A 19,512-nucleotide genomic window follows, 5' to 3' on the forward strand; every position below is an offset into this window, starting at 1 on the left:
TGGAAATTGTCTGTCAAATGCATTTCTTGCTTCCGTGGAAATGGTCTTTCAAGTGCATTTCTTGCTTCCTGGAAATTGTCAAATGCATTTCTTGCTTCCGTGGAAATTGTCTGTCAAATGCATTTCTTGCTTCCGTGGAAACTGTCAATCAAATACATTTCTTGCTTCGTGGAAATTGTCTGTCAAATGCATTTCTTGTTTCCTGGAAATTGTCAAATGCATTTCTTGCTTCGTGGAAATTGTCAAATGTATTTCTTGCTTCCGTGGAAACTGTCAATCAAATGCATTTCTTGCTTCCGTGGAAATGGTCTTTCAAATACATTTCTTGCTTCCGTGGAAATTGTCTTTCAAATGCATTTCTTGCTTCCGTGGAAATTGTCTTTCAAATGCATTTCTTGCTTCCTGGAAATTGTCAAATGCATTTCTTGCTTCCTGGAAATTGTCAAATACATTTCTTGCTTCTGTGGAAATGGTCTGTCAAATGCATTTCTTGTTTCCTGGAAATTGTCAAATGCATTTCTTGCTTCCTGGAAATTGTCAAATACATTTCTTGCTTCTGTGGAAATGGTCTTTCAAATACATTTCTTGCTTCCTGGAAATTGTCTGTCAAATGCATTTCTTGCTTCCGTGGAAATGGTCTTTCAAGTGCATTTCTTGCTTCGTGGAAATTGTCTTTCAAATGCATTTCTTGCTTCCTGGAAATTGTCAAATGCATTTCTTGCTTCCGTGGAAATGGTCTTTCAAATGCATTTCTTGCTTTCCTGGAAATGGTCTTTCAAATGCATTTCTTGCTTCTGTGGAAATGGTCTTTCAAATGCATTTCTTGCTTTCCTGGTGAATTGCAGCATAATTCCCGCCAACGCTGGCTCGATTTATCACGACCCTTTCACGTGGACCCCTTACAGTTGTAAACCTTCAGAAAGGCCAAGAATTTATTTTTCAGGGAGCTCGGCTCTTAAGACGCGAGTCTGCCGACGCTCCCGGCCGAATAAAAAACCTCTTCCTTCTTTCATCCGGTGTCTGAGGAGTTTTGTCTGCGGCTCGTCCTGCTACAGAATCGAAGAAGCTGTCAGAGGCGAATCTAGGCATGACCAGCACGGTTCCAATATCCCTGCAAAGGCTTCAGAACACACCGCCCGAAAACATGCCCTTTGTCCTAAGGATTCCTGAAAGGAAAAGCAGTGAGAAGAAGGGGAGATTAAAAAAAAAAACAAAAAAACCTCTTCTTGATTCAGCCACTTCCTCATCACACCTTGTCTTACCAGGAACCAGGGACTCCTGTGCCTGTTTTTGTGACGGGAAAGGGTTCCCCCTCCAGACCCCAAGACAGGTTCCTGGGTCTCGTGCAAGGAAGAATTCAGGTCCAGTTCCCACAGTGCAAAGCAAAAGCAAGTTTATTAACAGTGCACAGGCCGGGACGCGGGGGCTCACGCCTGTCATCCCAGCACTTTGGGAGGCCGAGGTGGTTGGATCACCTGAGGTCAGGAGTTCGAGACCAGCCTGACCAACATGGAGAAACCCCATCTCTATTAAAAATACAAAATGAGCCGGGCGTGGTGGCACACACCGGTAATCCCAGCTACTGAGGAGGTTGAGGCAGGAGAATGGCTTGAACCGGGGAGGCAGAGGTTGCAGTGAGCCGAGATGGCACCATTGCACTCCAGCGAAGATGACAGAGCAAGACACCATCTCAAAATAAATAATAATAATAACTGGCTGGGTGCAGTGGCTCACGCCTGTCATCCCAGCACTCTGGGAGGCCGACTTGGGCGGATCACCTGCGGTCAGGAGTTCAACACCAGCCTGGACAACACGGCGAAACCCCGTCTGTACTAAAAGGACAAGAATTAGCCAGGCGGAGTGGCAGGGTGTGATCCCAGCTACTCGGGAGGCTGACGCAGGAGAATCGCTCCAACCCGGGAGGTGGAGGTTGCAGGGAGCCGAGATCACGTCCCTCCACTCCAGCCTGGGTGACAGAGCGAGACTCCGTCTCGAAAACAAAATAATCATATCACAGAAAGATGGCCGAGGGCCACCGAGGCAGGTCATCCGTCAACACCCTGCACGTTTTACGTTTGAGGAGATCCAGAGACGTCTGTGACCGCCACAGAATTCCTAAGACATGGGTGAGCATGAAATGACATGTACTAATACTTTGGCTGTAGGAAAAACTCAATATTCCTTCCCATATTTATGACCCTTTCCCTCCAAGGGCTTTTGGATACAGACGCATTCACGTGAATGATGCAGAAATTAAAAGGTTCTTAACGTCCCCTGTGTGACTGAGGTTTTTTTTTTGTTTTTTTTGTTTTTGTTTTTGTTTTTTTATGAAGCTGGTGTTTCCAGCATCACAGGTGGTGACCTCCCAGCTGTAAAAGCCAGACACGGAGCCAGGGCAACGAGAAGGAGCAACCTTCCTTCTGTCAAGCGTGCGTGACTTCGCCAGCCCGGGCAAGAGAAACAGAGGGCCCAGAAATAAGGCTTTGGCCAAGAACGAAATAGAGAAAAGAGCTTTTGCTTGCTTGTCAAATTTCACCGTTCCTTGCGAGAGCCACGATTTTTTCGTGTGTGTTTTAATAATGTGAATACGTGAGTACGTGTGTCTACGTGGACTTTGCCTCTAAGAACTTGGTAAAAAGCGACTTTGACGTCAGACTCGCCGGGAGTGTCTCAACCCACAGAGGTCGGCACGTGTTAAATTCATGGAGTTTCTGGCAAGCGCGTGGGGGCACCGTATCTAGCCTCCAAATACTCATTTTATGTGATTTTTTTTTTCAATTGAAGAGAATGTGGAAAAGTCATGACAGGTGTGTGGAGGAAAAGTTAAATAGTAAATTTGAATTCAATTGAAGATGGACACAGACAATGGTCACCGAGTCCCGAAACAGGTTGTATGAGCCCCTTGAGGTCTTCATCCAGCGTAGTTTCGCAGAAATCTCTATTTCAATCTATTCTTTTTTTTTTTTTTTTTTTTTTTTTTGAGATGGAGTCTCACTCTGTCGCCCAGGCTGGACTGCAGTGGCGCAATCTCAGCTCACTGCAACCTCCGCCTCCCGGGTTCACGCCATTCTCCTGCCTCAGCCTCCCGAGTAGCTGGGACTACAGGCACCTGCCACCTTGCCCGGCTAATTTTTGTATTTTTAGTAGAGACGAGGTTTCACCATGTTGGTCAGGCTGGTCTTGAACTCCTGACCTCAGGTGATCCGCCCACCTCGGCCTCCCAACGTGCTGGGATGACAGGCGTCAGCCACCGTGTCCAGCCTCCATACTGTTTTTCATAGAGCTTGTATTAATTTACATTCCCCACCAGGAGTATATAAAGCGTTCCGTTTTCACCACTCCCACACCAATATCTTTTTTTTTTTTTTTTTTTTTTTTTTTACTTTTTAATAAGGGTCATTCTGGCTGGGACAAGGTGGTGTTTCAGTGTGATTTTAAAATCTGCATTTCCCTGTTGATTACTGAGGTTGAGTATAAAACGTTCCATTTGATGTGATGTGAATTTCATCTCCATTTAAACGTCAAAGAAAACAGAGGCCAAGCACGGTGGCGGGCGCCTGTAATCCCAGTCCCTTGTGAGGCCGAGGTAGGTGGATCACTTGAAGTCACGAGTTTGAGACCAGCCTGGCCAACATGGTGAAACCCCATCTCTACTAAAAATATAAAAATTAGCCGGGCGTGGTGGGGGGCACCTGTAATCCCAGCCACTCAGGAGGCCGAGGCAGGAGAATCACTTGAACCCGGGAGGCAGAGGTTGCAGTGAGCCGAGATCAAGTCACTATACTCCAGCCTGGGCAGCAAAGCCAGACTCTGTCTCAAGAAAAACAAAAAACAAAAAAGGGCCGGGCGCGGTGGCTCACGCCTGTCCCAGCACTTTGGGAAGCAGAGGTAGGTGGATCACCTGAGGTCAGGAGTTTGAGACCAGCCTGGCCAACATGGAGAAACCTCGTCACCCCTAAAAATACAACATTTAGCCCGTCGTGATGGCGGAGGCCAGTAATCCCACCTACTCGGGAGGCTGAGGCAGGAGAATCGCTTGAACCCGGGAGGCAGAGGGTGCAGTGAGCCGGGTCACACCACTGCACTCCAGCCTGGGTGACAGCGTGAGACTCTGTCTCAAAAAAAAAAAAAAAAAGAAAAAGACCACAAACCACAAACTAGGGGCTAAAACAACACACATGTGTTCTCTCCCCGTCCCGGAGACCAGGAGTCTGAGGTCAACACGTGGACAGAGCTGTGTTGCCTCCGGAGGCTCTAGGGGAGGCTCCTTCCTGCCTCTCCCAGCTCCTGGAGGCTCCAGGCATCCCTGGGCTTGTGGCCACATCACTCCAGTCTCTGCCTCAGTCTCCACGTGGCCTCCTCCTCTGTGTCTGTGTCTCCTCTTCTGTCTCTTACATGGACACCTGTCATTCCATTTAGGACCTACCCAACTCCAGGATGATCTCATCTCAAGATCTTTACCTTAAATACATCTGCAAAGACTCCATATCCAAATAAACTCTCATTCTGAAGGACAGCATGAACATGAATTTGGGGAGGGAGATGCCGTTGCACCCACTGCTTCCTCACAGTAAAAAAATCTGTAAATACCTACTGAGCAAATGACTGGTCAAGCTCTTCTGACAAATATCTGATCACGATGTGGAGGGTGATTCACAGAACTTTCCACAACTTGTATGTGTATGCCAAGATTATATCTCTGCCATGGGGTTCTTTTTTGTTTGGTTCGCTTTGGTTTTTTTTTTTTTTTTTTTTTTTTTGAGACAGAGTCTCGCTCTGTCACCCGGGCTGGAGTGCAGTGGTGCGATCTCGGCTCACTGCAACCTCCACCTCCCGGGTTCAAGGGATTCTCCTGCCTCAGCCTCCCGAGTAGCTGGGATGACAGGCAGATGCCACCACGCCCGGCTAATGTTTGTATTTTTAGTAGAGACGGGGTTTCACCGTGTTAGCCCGGGGTATCACCAACTATTGCACTCGAAAGGCATAGGCTTTTTCTGTAGAAAAACACACCTCAGAATTGATTCACGATTTCCTCTTGTGTGTCTGGGGGTTCCCGGGCTGTCCCCGGAATCGTCTTTGCAGGTCGAAGAGGTCCTGATGGCCGGGAGGTAAAATTCGGAGGAATTCAGCCAGGAGAGAGAAAAGGCCGTGCCCTCATTTTGGGAGCTGAGAGGCGGTGCCTCAGTAGAAAGCAGCCAGCAGAGGTGGCTGCAGGCTGCCACAGGGCAGAGAAATCCGAATCAGCCGCCCACCCCCACATACCCGGCGTGGTTCCCTCGTCCCCTGGAAGGGCTCAGAAGTTTGCTGAGACGCAATGAACCAAGACACTCTGTGCACACTCAGCAGAGTCTCGGCAGCAGAGGAAGGTGTGCCCTTCGGCTACAGACAGGCAGGACCAGAGTGGGGGGCCACGCTGGCCAACGTCCCCTACAGAAAGACGGCAAAGGAGACCCCCAGATACGGCCTTGAAGACGCCCATGGAGGCCTCTATAGACAGGTGCAGAAGGGCCAGCCAGAGTCCTTTACACCGGACGCAATTGTCAGTCACCCCAACCAGCTTCTTTGGCACCTGTAGACAGGTACAGAAGGGCCGGTCACACTCCTGACCTCTATACCCAATGCTCGGTCACCCAACCAACCTCCTTGGCACCTGTAGGCTGGTGCAGAAAGGCCGGCTGGAACCCCGCCCACGAGACCCAGTGCTTGGTCACCCGCCCCCCCGCCCCAGGCTTTTTACCACCACCCCAGGACAAAACAGCCAGGAAGGACCAGCAGGACCTGCCCAGGTACACCCAAAATAACTGAGTTGGCCAACTCAGTCCTGACTGTGAACGTCACGGTCTAGCGAGCCCTCCCAACGAGAATGATGCTACAGGTAAGCAGGCATTTTTTTTTATTTTTATTTTTATGTATGTATGTATTTATTTATTTATTTTGAGACGGAGTCTCCCTCCGTCACCCAGGCTGGAGTGCAGGGGCACGATCTTGGTTCACTGCAACCTCTGCCTCCCGGTTCAAGCCATTCTCCTGCCTCAGCCTCCCGAGGAGCTGGGATGACAGGCATGCACCACTGCACCCGGCTAAATTTTTTTTTTGTATATTTAGTAGAAACGGGGTTGCATCGTGTTAGCCAGGATAGTCTCCATCTCTTGACCTCGTGATCCACCCTCCTCGGCCTCCCAAAGTGCTGGGATTACAGGCTTGAGCCACCGCGCCCGGCTCCTCTCCTAGTCTCTACTAAAAAATACAAAATTGGCGTGGTAGTGGGCACCTGTAATCCCAGCTACTTGGGAGGCTGAGGCAGGAGAATGGCTTGAACCCGGGAGGCGGAGGTTGCAGTGAACCGAGATGGCGCCACGGCACTCCAGCCTGGGTGACAGAGTGAGATTCTATCTAAAAAAAAAAAAAAAAAGTTATCAAATCCAGAGAAGAGAAAAGGGCCTTTGTGGAGGTCTTGCTTTTAAAGTTGGGGCCAAATCCCCCCCAGGCCTGAGATGGAATTTGCAGAGGCTTTTGAGTTTGTTTGTTTGTTTTCTACTGTCTCTGCCAAGACAGGATGGAGACAGGTCACCTGGTCTCCACTGTGGAAGGATTTTTTGGTCCACGCTGAAGCTACATTCCCAGAGAGACAACGGAAGGACTCTCAGTCTCATTTGGGAGAGGCTGTCACCCTGGGAGGGTGAATACTGAGCGTCAACTAGATTAGACTGAAGGAGGCCAAGTCTTGATAATGGGTGTGTCTGTGAGGGTGTTGTCCAAGGAGATGAACATTTGAGTCTGTGGGTTGGGAAAGGCAGACCCACCCACCATCTGAGCCAATTTTTGTATTTTTAGTAGAGACGGGGTTTCACCATGTTGGCCAGGCTGGTCTCCAACTCCTGACCTCAGGGGATCCACCCGCCTCGGCCTCCCAAAGTGCTGGGATGACAAGTGTGAGCCACCGTGCCTGGCTGAGACTCTGTCTTTAATTTAAAAACTTAAACAGAAAGAAAAAAGAAAGAAGAAAATCCAGAGATTTTTGTTTTTAGTAAATTGAAGCCAAATCAGCTATTCCCAAACTACTACAAACTCTAAGTAAACAACAAAATCTTTCCAAATTGTCACGTGCATATGATATCATATTTTATCCATAATAGATAATAGCATGCATATATAATATATACTATGTATAAAATAAGTGTATATTTTAAAATAAGTGTATATAATATACACTATGTATAAAAATCAGTGTATGCAGGTGCCGTGGCTCACGTCTGTCATCCCAGCACTTTGGGAGGCCAAGGCGAGTGGATCACCTGAGGTCAGGAGTTCGAGACCAGCCTGGTCAACATGGTGAAACCCAGTCTCTACGAAAAATACCAAAAATTAGCCAGGTGTGGTGGTGGGCGCCTGTCATCCCAGCTCCTCAGGAGGCTGAGGCAGGAGAATCGCTTGAACCCGGGAGGCAGAGGCTGCAGTGAGCCGAGATCGCACCACTGCACTCCAGCCTGGGCTACAAGAGTGAAACTCCGTCTCGAAAACATAAAAGTACAATATGTTATGGGCATTGAGTCTGTTACAAAATGGACTCACGAAGTTTATTAACTCTACAGCCTCCTAGGAAGATGAAGAAGTCATTTCTTTTATGAGATAGAATCCGCTCATTTGAAAATACAATTTTTGGCCGGGCGCAGTGGCTCACGCCTGTCATCGCAGCACTTTGGGAGGCCGAGGCAGGTGGATCACGAGGTCAGGAGATCAAGACCATCCTGGCTAACATGGTGAAACCTCATCTCTACTAAAAACACAAAAAATTAGCTGGGGACGGTGGCGGGTGCCTATAGTCCCAGCTACTCAGGAGGCTGAGGCAGGAGAATGGTGTAAACCCGGGAGGTGGAGCTTGCAGTGAGCGGAGATCACACCACTGCACTCCAGTCTGGGCGACAGAGCGAGACTCTGTCTCAAAAATAAAAAAAGAAAGAAAATACTTTTTTTTTTGCAAAAACTTTAGATAATACTGAGTGTATTACAAAAAATTAGCCAGTACATGCAGCTAATTTTTTTATTATTTTTTAATTATTATTTTATTTTTATTATTATTTTATTATTATTATTTTATTTTTTATTATTTTATTATTATTATTATTATTATTATTATTATTATTATTATATAAGAGGTGGGGTCTTGTCATGTTGTCCAGGCTGGTCTTGAACTCCTGGGGGCTCAAGGGATCCACCCAGCCCAGCCTTGCCAAAGTGCTGGGATTACAGGCGTGAGCCACTGCACCTGGCTTCTCGGTTCGTTCTTGTCTGCCTTTTTAAGTCACGCTCTGGGCTGGGAACACCCGGGTTTTCAACCGTGGGGCTTTCAACGATGGGCCCGTCATGTCTGCTACTGATCACAAGTAATGATTATTTCAAGAGAAAGGAACAGGGGCCCCCGGCTGATACAGAATGTTCCCCCGAGGAGAGATAACATCTGTGACTCATGACTAATTCTCTAGAACATGCTCTGCGGGGCTTTTTTCTGTGTGGGGATGGGAGGACGGAGTTTCGCTCTTGTTGCCCAGGCTGGAGTGCGATGGTACGGCCTCGGCTCACTGCACCCTCTGCCTCCCGGGTTGAAGCGATTCTCCTGCCTCAGCCTCCCGAGTAGCTGGGATGACAGGCACCTGCCACCACACCCGGCTAATTTTTGTGTTTTTAGTAGAGACGGGGTTTCACCGTGTTGGCCAGGCTGGTCTCGAACTCCTGACCTCAGGTGATCCACCCGCCTCGGCCTCCCAGAGTGCTGGGATGACAGGTGTGAGCCACCGCTGTGCCTGGTGGGAAAAAGATTTTAATTCTGTGTTCCCTACAACAATCTCTCACACACACACACACACACACACACACACACACACACAGACACACACAATTATTCCAAGCGCGGCTGCTGAAAGCTTCCTTACTGCACCTGCAGGAAATTTTACTTAAACCCATTCCCACTCAAAGAAGCAAAATCTCAATAACTCAGAGATAGCATGTCATCCTTCAAGCCAAGGGGCCCACGGGGAACCTGCTACCGGAGCATTCTCCACTATCTGCAGGGACATCAGAAACCGACCACACCTCAGGACACCTCTCACGCCGTTCCAGTAATGAGAAAAGCAAACAGCCGAGGGAGGGGGGCCTTCGGGTAACCGCACAGAGAGTTTCAAAATTCGAATGTCCTTTGGACACAGAGTAATGTTGAGAGAAATGGGAAAGTTCTTCTTCAAAGATTATAAAAAGTCACAATTTCTTACTCTAAGATTGCTACCCCCATTAGTCTGTGTGTGTGTGTGTGTGTGTGTGTATGTGTATTGCTATCCACGATTAGTGTGTGTATATATATTCTATAAGATTGCTATCCACTATTAGTGTGTGTATATATATACTCTGTAAGATTGCTAGCCACTATTGGGGTGTGTGTGTGTGTGTGTGTGTATACATATATATACACACACACACAGTAAGATTGCTATCCACTATTAGTGTGTGTGTGTATATATATACATACATGCTATAAGATTGCTATCCATATTAGTGTGTGTATATATATACACACACTCTAAGATTGCTATGCACTATGTGTGTGTGTATATATATACACACACTATAAGATTGCTATCTACTATTAGTGTATAATATATATATATACACTATAAGATTGCTATCCACTATTAGTGTGTGGTATATACATATATACTCTGTAAGATTACTGTCCACTATTAGTGTGTGTATATATATATTCTATAAGATTGCTATCCACAATTAGTGTGTGTATATATATTCTATAAGACTGCTAGCCACTATTAGTGTATATATATGTACTCTGTAAGATTGCTATCCACTATTAGTGTCTGTATATATATATACATGCTGTAAGATTGCTATCCATATTAGTGTGTGTATATATATACACACTATAAGATTACTATGCACTATGTGTGTGTATATATATACACACACTATAAGATTGCTATCTACTATTAGCGTATAATATATACACACTATAAGATTGCTATCCACTATTAGTGTGTATATATACACACTATAAGATTTCTATGCACTATTAGTGTGTGTATATATATACACTGTAAGATTGCTATCCACTATTACTGTGTGTGGATATATAGATACACTCTAAGATTGCTGTCCACTATTAGTGTGTATATATATATACACACACAAACTGTAAGATTGCTATCCACTATTAATGTGTGTATATATATATATATATATCACTACAAGATTGCTATCCACTATTAGTGTATAATATATGTATGTACACTATAAGATTGCTATCCACTATTAGCATATATATACACAATATAATATTGCTATCCACTATTAGTATATATATACACACACTATAACATTGGTATCCATTATTAGTGTGTGTATATATATATATACACACACACACACTCTAAGATTGCTATCCACTATTAGTGTGTGTATATATATACACTATAAGATTGCTATCCGCTATTAGTGTGTGTGTGTATATATATATATATATATACACTGTAGATTGCTATCCACTATTGCTATCCACTATTAATGTGTGTATATGTATGTGTATATATATATCCACTACGAGATTGCTATCTACTATTATTGTGTAATATATATATACACACACACACTATAAGGTTGCTATTCACTGTTAGTGTATATATATACACACTATAAGATTGCTATCCACTATTAGTATATATATATACGCACACACTATAAGATTGCTATCCACTATTTGTGTGTGTGTATATATATACACATATATATATACACTATAACATTGCTATCCATTATTAGTGTGTATATATACATATACACATACACTATAAGATTGCTATCCACTATTAGTGTGTATATATATTTTAAAAAGACGAAATGCTTTATTCTTTGTTTTTTTAAAAAAAAAAAGAAAGAAAGAAAATCCTCTGAAAGCCAGATAAGGTGGCTCACGCCTGTCATCCTAGCACTTTGGAAGGCTGAGGCAGGTGGATATATACACACACACACACTATAAGATTGCTATTCACTATTAGTGTGTGTGTGTATATATATACACTATAAGATTGCTATCCATTATTAGTGTGTGTGTGTATATATACACACACACACTATAAGATTGCTATTCACTATTAGTGTGTGTATATATATACACTATAAGATTGCTATCCATTGTTAGTGTGTGTGTATATATATACACACACACTATAAGATTGCTATTCACTATTAGTGTGTGTGTATATATATACACACTATAAGATTGCTATCCACTATTTGTGTGTATATATATACACTATAAGATTGCTATCCACTATTAGTGTGTGTGTATATATATATACACACACTATAAGATTGCTATCCACTATTAGTGTGTGTATATAGATCTATACATATATACACTAGGATTGCTATGCACTATTAGTGTGTATATATATATACTATAAGATTGCTATGCACTATTAGTGTGAGTGTGTATATATACACTATAAGATTGCTATCTACTATTAGTGTGTGTGTATATATATACACACACTATAAGATTGCTATTCACTATTAGTGTGTGTATATAGATGTATACATATATACACTAGGATTGCTATGCACTATTAGTGTGAGTGTGTATATATACACTATAAGATTGCTATCTACTATTAGTGTGTGTGTATATATATACACACACTATAAGATTGCTATTCACTATTAGTGTGTGTATATAGATGTATACATATATACACTAGGATTGCTATGCACTATTAGTGTGAGTGTGTATATATACACTATAAGATTGCTATCTACTATTAGTGTGTGTGTATATATATACACACACTATAAGATTGCTATTCACTATTAGTGTGTGTATATAGATGTATACATATATACACTAGGATTGCTATGCACTATTAGTGTGAGTGTGTATATATACACTATAAGATTGCTATCTACTATTTGTGTGTGTGTGTATATATATACACACACTATAAGATTGCTATTCACTATTAGTGTGTGTATATAGATCTATACATATATACACTAGGATTGCTATCCGCTATTAGTGTGTCTGTATATATATACACATATATATACTACAAGATAGGTATCCACTATTAGTATGTGTGTGTGTGTACATATATATAATCCAAATCAGCTGTCCTAGCTTGCCCCACCACGCCTGGACAGAACTAGCCAAGCCCCAGCCCATACTGCCTCTGCCATTTCTTATTTGCAGATGCTTCCTTAACAATCCCTGGGCAACTTCTTTTTCTTTCTTTGTTCTGTTCCCCTTACTCAATTAAAAAAGTTTTAACCTTGAGGCGGGAGAAAGGCGTGAACCCGGGAGGCAGAGCTTGCAGTAGGCTGAGATCGCGCCACTGCACTCCAGCCTGGGCCACAGAGCGAGACTCCGTCTCAAAAAAATAAAAAAAAATAAAATAAAGTCTTAAACTAATAGCCAATTGGGTAAAGTGTAAAATGTGACGTCGTATTCCAGCCGATGGAAAGTGGACACAGCAGTAGGATAGATGCCTCAGGTTATAAATAACTGTCTCCTTTGTTCGGTGTGCTCTTGTGGCTGGACAGCTGTTGAATAGCACAGAAAGGAAAGCTCATCTTGCTGAGAGATCATTTGTTCCTGTGTTGATTCCTTTTTGTGTGTGACACCAAAAAGTCCATTTCCAACAATGTGTAAACCCGGAAAATCTGAGACAGGTGGGGACATAGCTTTTTTTGTTGTTGTTTTGGGGTTGTTTTTTTGTTTGTTTGTTTTGTTTTTTCCTTTTGAGGGAGGGAGGGGTGGTTCGGAGTCTCGCTCTGTCGCCCAGGCTGCAGTGCAGTGGCACGATCTCGGCTCACTGCCACCTCTGCCTCCCGGATCCTGGTTCAAGCAATTCTCCTGCCTCAGCCTCCCGAGTAGCTGGGATGACAGGCACCTGCCACCACGGCCGGCTAATTTTTGCATTTTTAGTAGAGGCCGGGTTTCACCATCTTGGCCAGGCTGGTCTCGAACTCCTGACCTCAAGTGATCCACCGGCCTCGGCCTCCCAAAGTGCTGGGATAAGAGGCGTGAGCCCCCATGTCTGGCCACAACTTGGTTTTATACATTTAGGGAGGCAGAATTTGCAGTAGGCTGAGATCGCGCTACTGCACTCCAGCCTCGGCGACAGAGTGAGACTCGGTCTCAAAAATAAATAAAGAAGTACAGGACGGGCGGACGGGCGCAGCAGCTCGTATGTATATCTATGTGTATACACACACACACACACACACACTCTGTAACATTGCTATGCACTATTTGTGTATATATACACACACACACACACACTCTGTAACATTGCTATGCACTATTAGTGTGTGTATATATACACACACACCCCATAAGATTGCTATCAACTATTAGTGTCTATATATACATATATGTATACCATAAGATTGCTGGCCGGGCGCAGTAGCTCACGCCTGTCATCCCAGCACTTTGGGAGGCCGAGGCTGGCGGATCACGAGGTCAGGAGATCGAGACCATCCTGGCTAACACTGTGAAATCCTGTCTCTACTAAAAATACAAAAATTTTAGCCAGGCCTGGTGGCGGGTGCCTGTCATCCCAGCTACTCGGGAGGCTGAGGCAGGAGAATCGCTTGAACCCGGGAGGCGGAGGTTGCAGTGAGCCAAGATTGTGCCATTGCACTCCAGCCTGGGCAACAGAGCAAGACTCTGTCTCAAAAAAAAAAAAAAAAAAAAAGTAGAAGCTAAGCATTTGGTACATAGAGATAGGAACAAGAAATCCTGGGTACTACCAGATTGGGTAGGGAGAGAGGGAGCAAGCGGTGAAAAACTTACTATTAGGCCTGGTGTGGTGACTCACACCTTAATCCCAGCACTTTGGGAGGCCGATGCAGGTGGATCATGAGGTCAGGAGTTCGAGACCAGCCTGGCCAATATGATGAAACCCTGTCTCCACTAAAAATACAAAAATTAGCTGGTCGTGGTGGTGGCAGGTGCCTGTAGTCCCAGCTACGCGGGAGGCTGAGGCAGGAGAATCACTTGAACCCGGGAGGTGGAGGTTGCAGTGAGCTGAGATCACGTCACTGCACTCCAGCCTGGGCGACAGGAGGGAAACTCCATCTCAAAAAGAAAAAAAAGAAAAAAGAAAAAGTCACTGTTGGATACTATGTTCAGTATCAGGGTAACCAGATCCTTCGTACCGCAAACCTCAGCATCACGCAATGCACCCACGTAACACACCCGCACATGTACCCAGACCTGAAATAAACGTTGAAGAAAGAAACACGTGAAAATGCTTTAATTTCAGTTTTTCTCTCTTGTCTTCACTCAGTGGAGCGTAACAGAAGAAGTCAAGATGAAATGAGGGCCGGGCGCGGTGGCTCACACCTGTCATCCCAGCACTTGGAAGGCTGAGGTGGGCGGATCACGAGGTCAGGAGATCGAGACCATCCTGGCTAACACGGTGAAACCCCGTCTCTACTAAAAATACAAAAAATTAGCCGGGCGTGGTGGCAGGTGCCTGTAGTCCCAGCTACTCGGGAGGCTGAGGCAGGAGAATGGTGTGAACCCGGGAGGTGGAGCTTGCAGCGAGCCGAGATCCGGCCACTGCACTCCAGCCTGGGCGACAGAGCGAGACTCCGTCTCAAAAAAAAAAAAAAAAAAAAAAAAGAAAAGAAAGCAAGAAATGAAACACTTTATTCTTTGTGGAAAAAAAAAAAAGAAGAAAATCCTGTGAAAGCCAGATCAGGTGGCTCATGCCTGTCATCCCAGCACTTTGGGAGGCCAAGGCAGGTGGATCACCTGAGGTCAGGAATTTGAGACCAGCCTGGTCAACGTGGTGAAACCCCGTCTCTGCTAAAAATGCAAAAGTTAGCCAGGTGCAGTGGTGCATGACTGTAGTCTCAGCTACTCAGGAGGCTAAAACAGGAGGATTGCTTGAACCCAGGAGGTGGAGGTTGCAGTGAGCCAAGACTCTGCCACCGCACTCCAGCCTGGGCAACAGAGTGAGACTCCATCTCAAAAAAAAAAATATTCCTGTGAGATCTGGTCATGGTGGCTCACACCTGTAATCCCAGCACTTTGGGAGGCTGAGGCAGGTGGATCACCTGAGGTCAGGAGTTTGAGACCAGCCTGGCCAACATGGTGAAACCCTATAGCAAGTAAAAAAAAAAAAAAATTAGCCAGGCATGGTGGCAGGCACCTGTAATCCCACCTACTCAGGAGGCTAAAGCAGAAGTATTACTTGAAGGGAGGTGGTGGCTCACGCCTGTCATCCCAGCACTCTGGGAGTTCAAGGTGGGTGGATCGCCTGAGGTCAGGAGTTCGAGACCAGCCCGGCCAACGTGGTGAAACCCCGTCTCTACTAAAAAATACAAAAATTAGCCGAGCCTGGTGGTGGGCACCTGTAATCCCAGGTACCCAGGAGGCTGAGGCGGGAGAATCCCTTGAACTCGGGGGGCAGAGGTTGCAGAGAGCCGAGATCGTGCCACTGCACTCCAGCCTGGGCAACAGAGTGAGACTCTGTCTCCAAACAAACAAACGAAAATTTCTCAGAGAATCCAGTCCTATGGAAATGGAACACGGACGGAACTGGGGGCTCACAGAGTGCGGAAGATGGTCTTAGAGCATTTTGGACGTCCTGCCTTGGGGTTTATGTCACAACGTTCAGGCACAAAAGGGAACTGGGAGACCGTCTCCTCCAGTAATTGGCTCCCATCCGCCATCAAGCCTTTGAACAGAGAGACCCACGTGGGGGAAACTGAGTGTAAGAGCATCTTCATTAGGCGGTGAGGCTGGGTCTTCAGAGGCTCCTAGCTCTACCATCACTGGAGGGGACCATCCCGTCCATGGTGGTGTGGAGTCCCCGGGACACTCCCCTCAGTCTTTAAACGTCAACGTGGATCCTGACGTTGGCTTTGACAGTTGTCTGTCCATCATAACGCCACATACGAGCTGTCATTCATCACAAAGGTAAAGCCCCCAAGAGTGACCACATCACCGCCTTGCAGGGGCGGCTGGTGGGGAAGCAGGAGGGTTCCCCCAGAGGCCTGTTTGTCCTCGGTCTGTGGGTCCAGCGTCCTGGGTGACTCGGCTTCCGTCTTGGCCAACTGGACCACCAGGGACTCCTCAGGGCCACCTTCTGGCTCTGCACCTGCTATCTTGTGGAGGTGGGCCACGTTCTGGGTGTCTGTGATCCACTCCTATCAGGAGGAAACGTTCTATAGCTCAAACACAACAGACTTACCACAGACAGTGTCCACACGGTACCCACCACAGACGTCCCCAGAACCGGGCAGCCTCCCACGGAAACCACGCCGTTCCCAATGGAACAGAAAAGCTCTCTCCTCTGAGAGGTCTAAGTCCCCTCCAAAGCTCTTGTCGGGGGCATGCGGGGGCTCTGAAACGGATACCCTTCTAAACCAAAAATAAAATTCTTTTTTTGTTTTTTTTGGAGACAGAATTTCACTCTTGTTGCCCAGGCTGGAGTGCAATGGCGTGATCTCGGCTCACCGCCACCTCCGCCTCCCCGGTTCTAATCCATTCTCCTGCCTCGGCCTCCTGAGTAGCTGGGATTGCAGGTGTTCACCACCGCACGCGGCTAATTTTGTATTTTTGGTACAGACGGGGTTTCTCCGTGTTGGTCAGGCTGGTCTCAAACTCCCAACCTCAGGTGATCCACCCGCCTCGGCCTCCCAAAGTGCTGGAATCAAAGGCATGAGCCACCACGCCCGGCCCCCAAAAATAAAATTCTAAGCCCTCCAACAGGCTGACGGACTCTCCACTCGGTCAAGGTGATTCCAAAGTTATCTTAAAACCTAGTTTGAGACATCACGGGAAGTCAGAGTTGGACATGCTTCCTTCTACCGTGTTCCCTTTGAAATTCAGACACAACCAAGCAGCATTAAAATCAACACACAGGCCGGGCACGGTGGCTCATGCCTGTCATCCCGGCACTGTGGGAGGCCGAGGTGGGTGGACTTGAGTTTGAGACCAGCCTGGACAACATGGTGAAAGCCCGTCTCTACTAAAAATACAAAAATGAGCCGGGTGTGGTGGCAGGTGCCTGTAATCCCAGCTACCCAGGAGGCTGGGGCATGAGAATCGCTTGACCCCGGGAGGCAGAGGTTGCAGTGAGCGGAGATCACACCCCTTTTATTTCCTCTTTCCTTTCTTTTTTTTTCTTTCTCTCTTCCTTTTTCTTTTCTTTCTTTCCTTCTTCTCCTTTTCCTTCCTTCTTTCCTTCTTTCTCTGTCTTTCTTTCTTTCTTTCTCTCTTTCTCTCTTTCTTCCTTTCTTCCTTCCTTCCTCTCTCCCCCTTTCCTCCCTCCCTCCCTCCCTCCTTCCCTTCCTTCCTTCCTTTTTTTTTTTTTTTTTCTTGACAGAGTCTGGCTCTGTCCCCCACGCTGGAGTGCAATGGCACAATCTCAGCTCACTGCAACCTCTGCCTCCACGGTTCAAGCGATTCTCCTGCCTCAGCCTCCAGAGTAGCTGGGATGACAGGCACCTGCCACCACGCCCGGCTAATTCTTGTATTTTTAGTAGAGACGGGGTTTTACCACGTTGGCCAGGCTGGTCTCGAACTCCTGACCTCAGGTGATCCACCTGCCTCGGCCTCCCAAAGTGCTGGGATGACAGACGTGAGTCACCACACCCAGCCCTAAATATCGTTCTCTAAAAGGGTCGCTCAGGGAGATATGAGTGTGGGCACGGTGCACCTGCTTGGTGGGGAGGAGAGAAGACACAAGGAGAGGGCGGATACCTGGAAGTTCCCTTGGTGTATCTCAAAGAGCCCAGGGAAGGTGGATTTCGGGTCTGGCACGCTGGGCATGAGAAAATTCTTCACTCTGAAATAGAGACGGAGAATGTGGTCAGGTCAGCCACCGTCCCCCAAGCAGGGCTGGGAAGAAGCACGTGCAGGGTATGGACCCCGGGGAGACACCAAGAACGGCAGGGCAGGGCCTTCCGCGTGGATACATGTGTCTCCTCACCCTCCCCAGGGACCCTGCCTCTGGGGTCCTCACAAAGTTCCCACCAGGAGGCCGGGCGTGGTGGCTCACGCCTGTCATCCCAGCACTTTGGGAGGCCGAGGCGGGCGGATCACCTGAGGTCAAGAGATCGAGACCAGCCTGACCAACATGGTGAAACCCCGTCTCTAGTGAAAATACAAGAAAACAATTACCCAGGGCACCTGTAGTCCCAGCTACTCGAGAGGCTGAGGCAGGAGAATGGCGTCAACCCAGGAGGCGGAGGTTGCAGTGAGCCGAGATCGCGCCACTGCACTCCAGCCTGGGTAACACAGTGAGGCTCTGTCTTTAAAAAAATAAATAAAAATACAAAAATTAACTGGGTGAGGTGGCGGACGCCTGTCATCCCAGCTACTCAGGAGCCTGAGGCGGGAGAATCGCTTGAAGCTGGGAGGTGGAGGTTGCAGTGAGCTGAGATTGCGCCACTGCACTCCAGCCTGGGTGACAGAGCGAGACTCTGTCTTAAAAAAAAAAAAAAATACAAAAAATACAAAAATTAACCGAGTGTGGGGGCGGACGCCTGTAATCCCTGCTCCTCAGGAGGCTGAGGCGGGAGAATCGCTTGCACCTGGGAGGCGAAGGTTGCAGTGAGTCAAGATCATACCATTGCACTCCAGCCTGGGTGACAGAGCGAGACTCTGTCTTAAAAATATAAAAGTTCCCACCAGGAATAAGGCGTGATGGACCGTGAGCCACGTCCTGTGCACACAACGGATTTGCATTAAATACGTGGTTATTTGCATCTTGTTGATGAGATGGGCTGAAATGAGACCGTCACTCTTGAAAATTCCTATGTTGAAATTCTAATCCTCAACCTCACAATGAAACTATATTTGGAAATGGGGGAGGGGGTCTCTAACAAGGTGATGATGGTAAAATGAGGTCACTAGGGAGGGTCTGTTTCAACAGGGCTGAAGTCTTTATAAGAAGAGGAGGTTGGCCGGGCACGGTGGCTCCCGCCTGTCATCCCAGCACTTTGGGAGGCCGAGGTGGATGGATCACCTGAGGTCACGGGTTCAAGACCAGCCTGGCCAACATGGTGAAACCCCGTCTCTACTAATAATACAAAAATTAGCCAGGCGTGGTGGTGCACACCTTTAGTCCCAGCTGTTCAGGAGGCTGAGGCAGGAGAATGGCTTGAACCCGGGAGGCGGAGGTTGCAGTGAGCCGAGATCGCGCCACTGCACTCCAGCCTGGGCGACAGAGCGAGACTCCGTCTCACAATAAACACACACATAAATAAATAAGAAAATGACTCACCCTCCACATTTTTGAAAAGCTCTCTCTGGGGTGTGAAAGAATATTGTTGGCCGGGCGCGGTGGCTCAAGCCTGTAATCCCAGCACTTTGGGAGGCCAAGACGGGCGGATCATGAGGTCAGGAGATCGAGACCATCCTGGCTAACACGGTGAAACCCCGTCTCTACTAAAAAAAAATACAAAAAACTAGCCGGGCGAGGTGGCGGGCGCCTG

At 46.8% G+C, this 19,512-nt stretch overlaps 1 protein-coding gene across 1 annotated transcript in view; it reads right to left on the reverse strand.

Annotated features, from left to right (window-relative positions):
* Positions 1-15,641: 15,641 nt before the first annotated feature.
* CRLF2 (cytokine receptor like factor 2) overlaps positions 15,642-19,512 on the reverse strand; it is a 28,257-nt gene continuing 24,386 nt past the window's right edge. Inside the window, exons 7-8 of the mRNA XM_025373340.1 lie at positions 17,777-17,861; positions 15,642-16,218 (exon numbers count right to left, since the gene is read on the reverse strand). Of these exons, the coding sequence (XP_025229125.1) occupies positions 15,952-16,218; positions 17,777-17,861 (352 nt within the window). The 3' untranslated portion in view covers positions 15,642-15,951. The remainder of the gene's footprint in view (positions 16,219-17,776; positions 17,862-19,512) is intronic.

The sequence above is a fragment of the Theropithecus gelada genome, chromosome X, assembly GCF_003255815.1.
Source record: "Theropithecus gelada isolate Dixy chromosome X, Tgel_1.0, whole genome shotgun sequence".
Taxonomy (NCBI): Eukaryota; Metazoa; Chordata; class Mammalia; order Primates; family Cercopithecidae; genus Theropithecus; species Theropithecus gelada.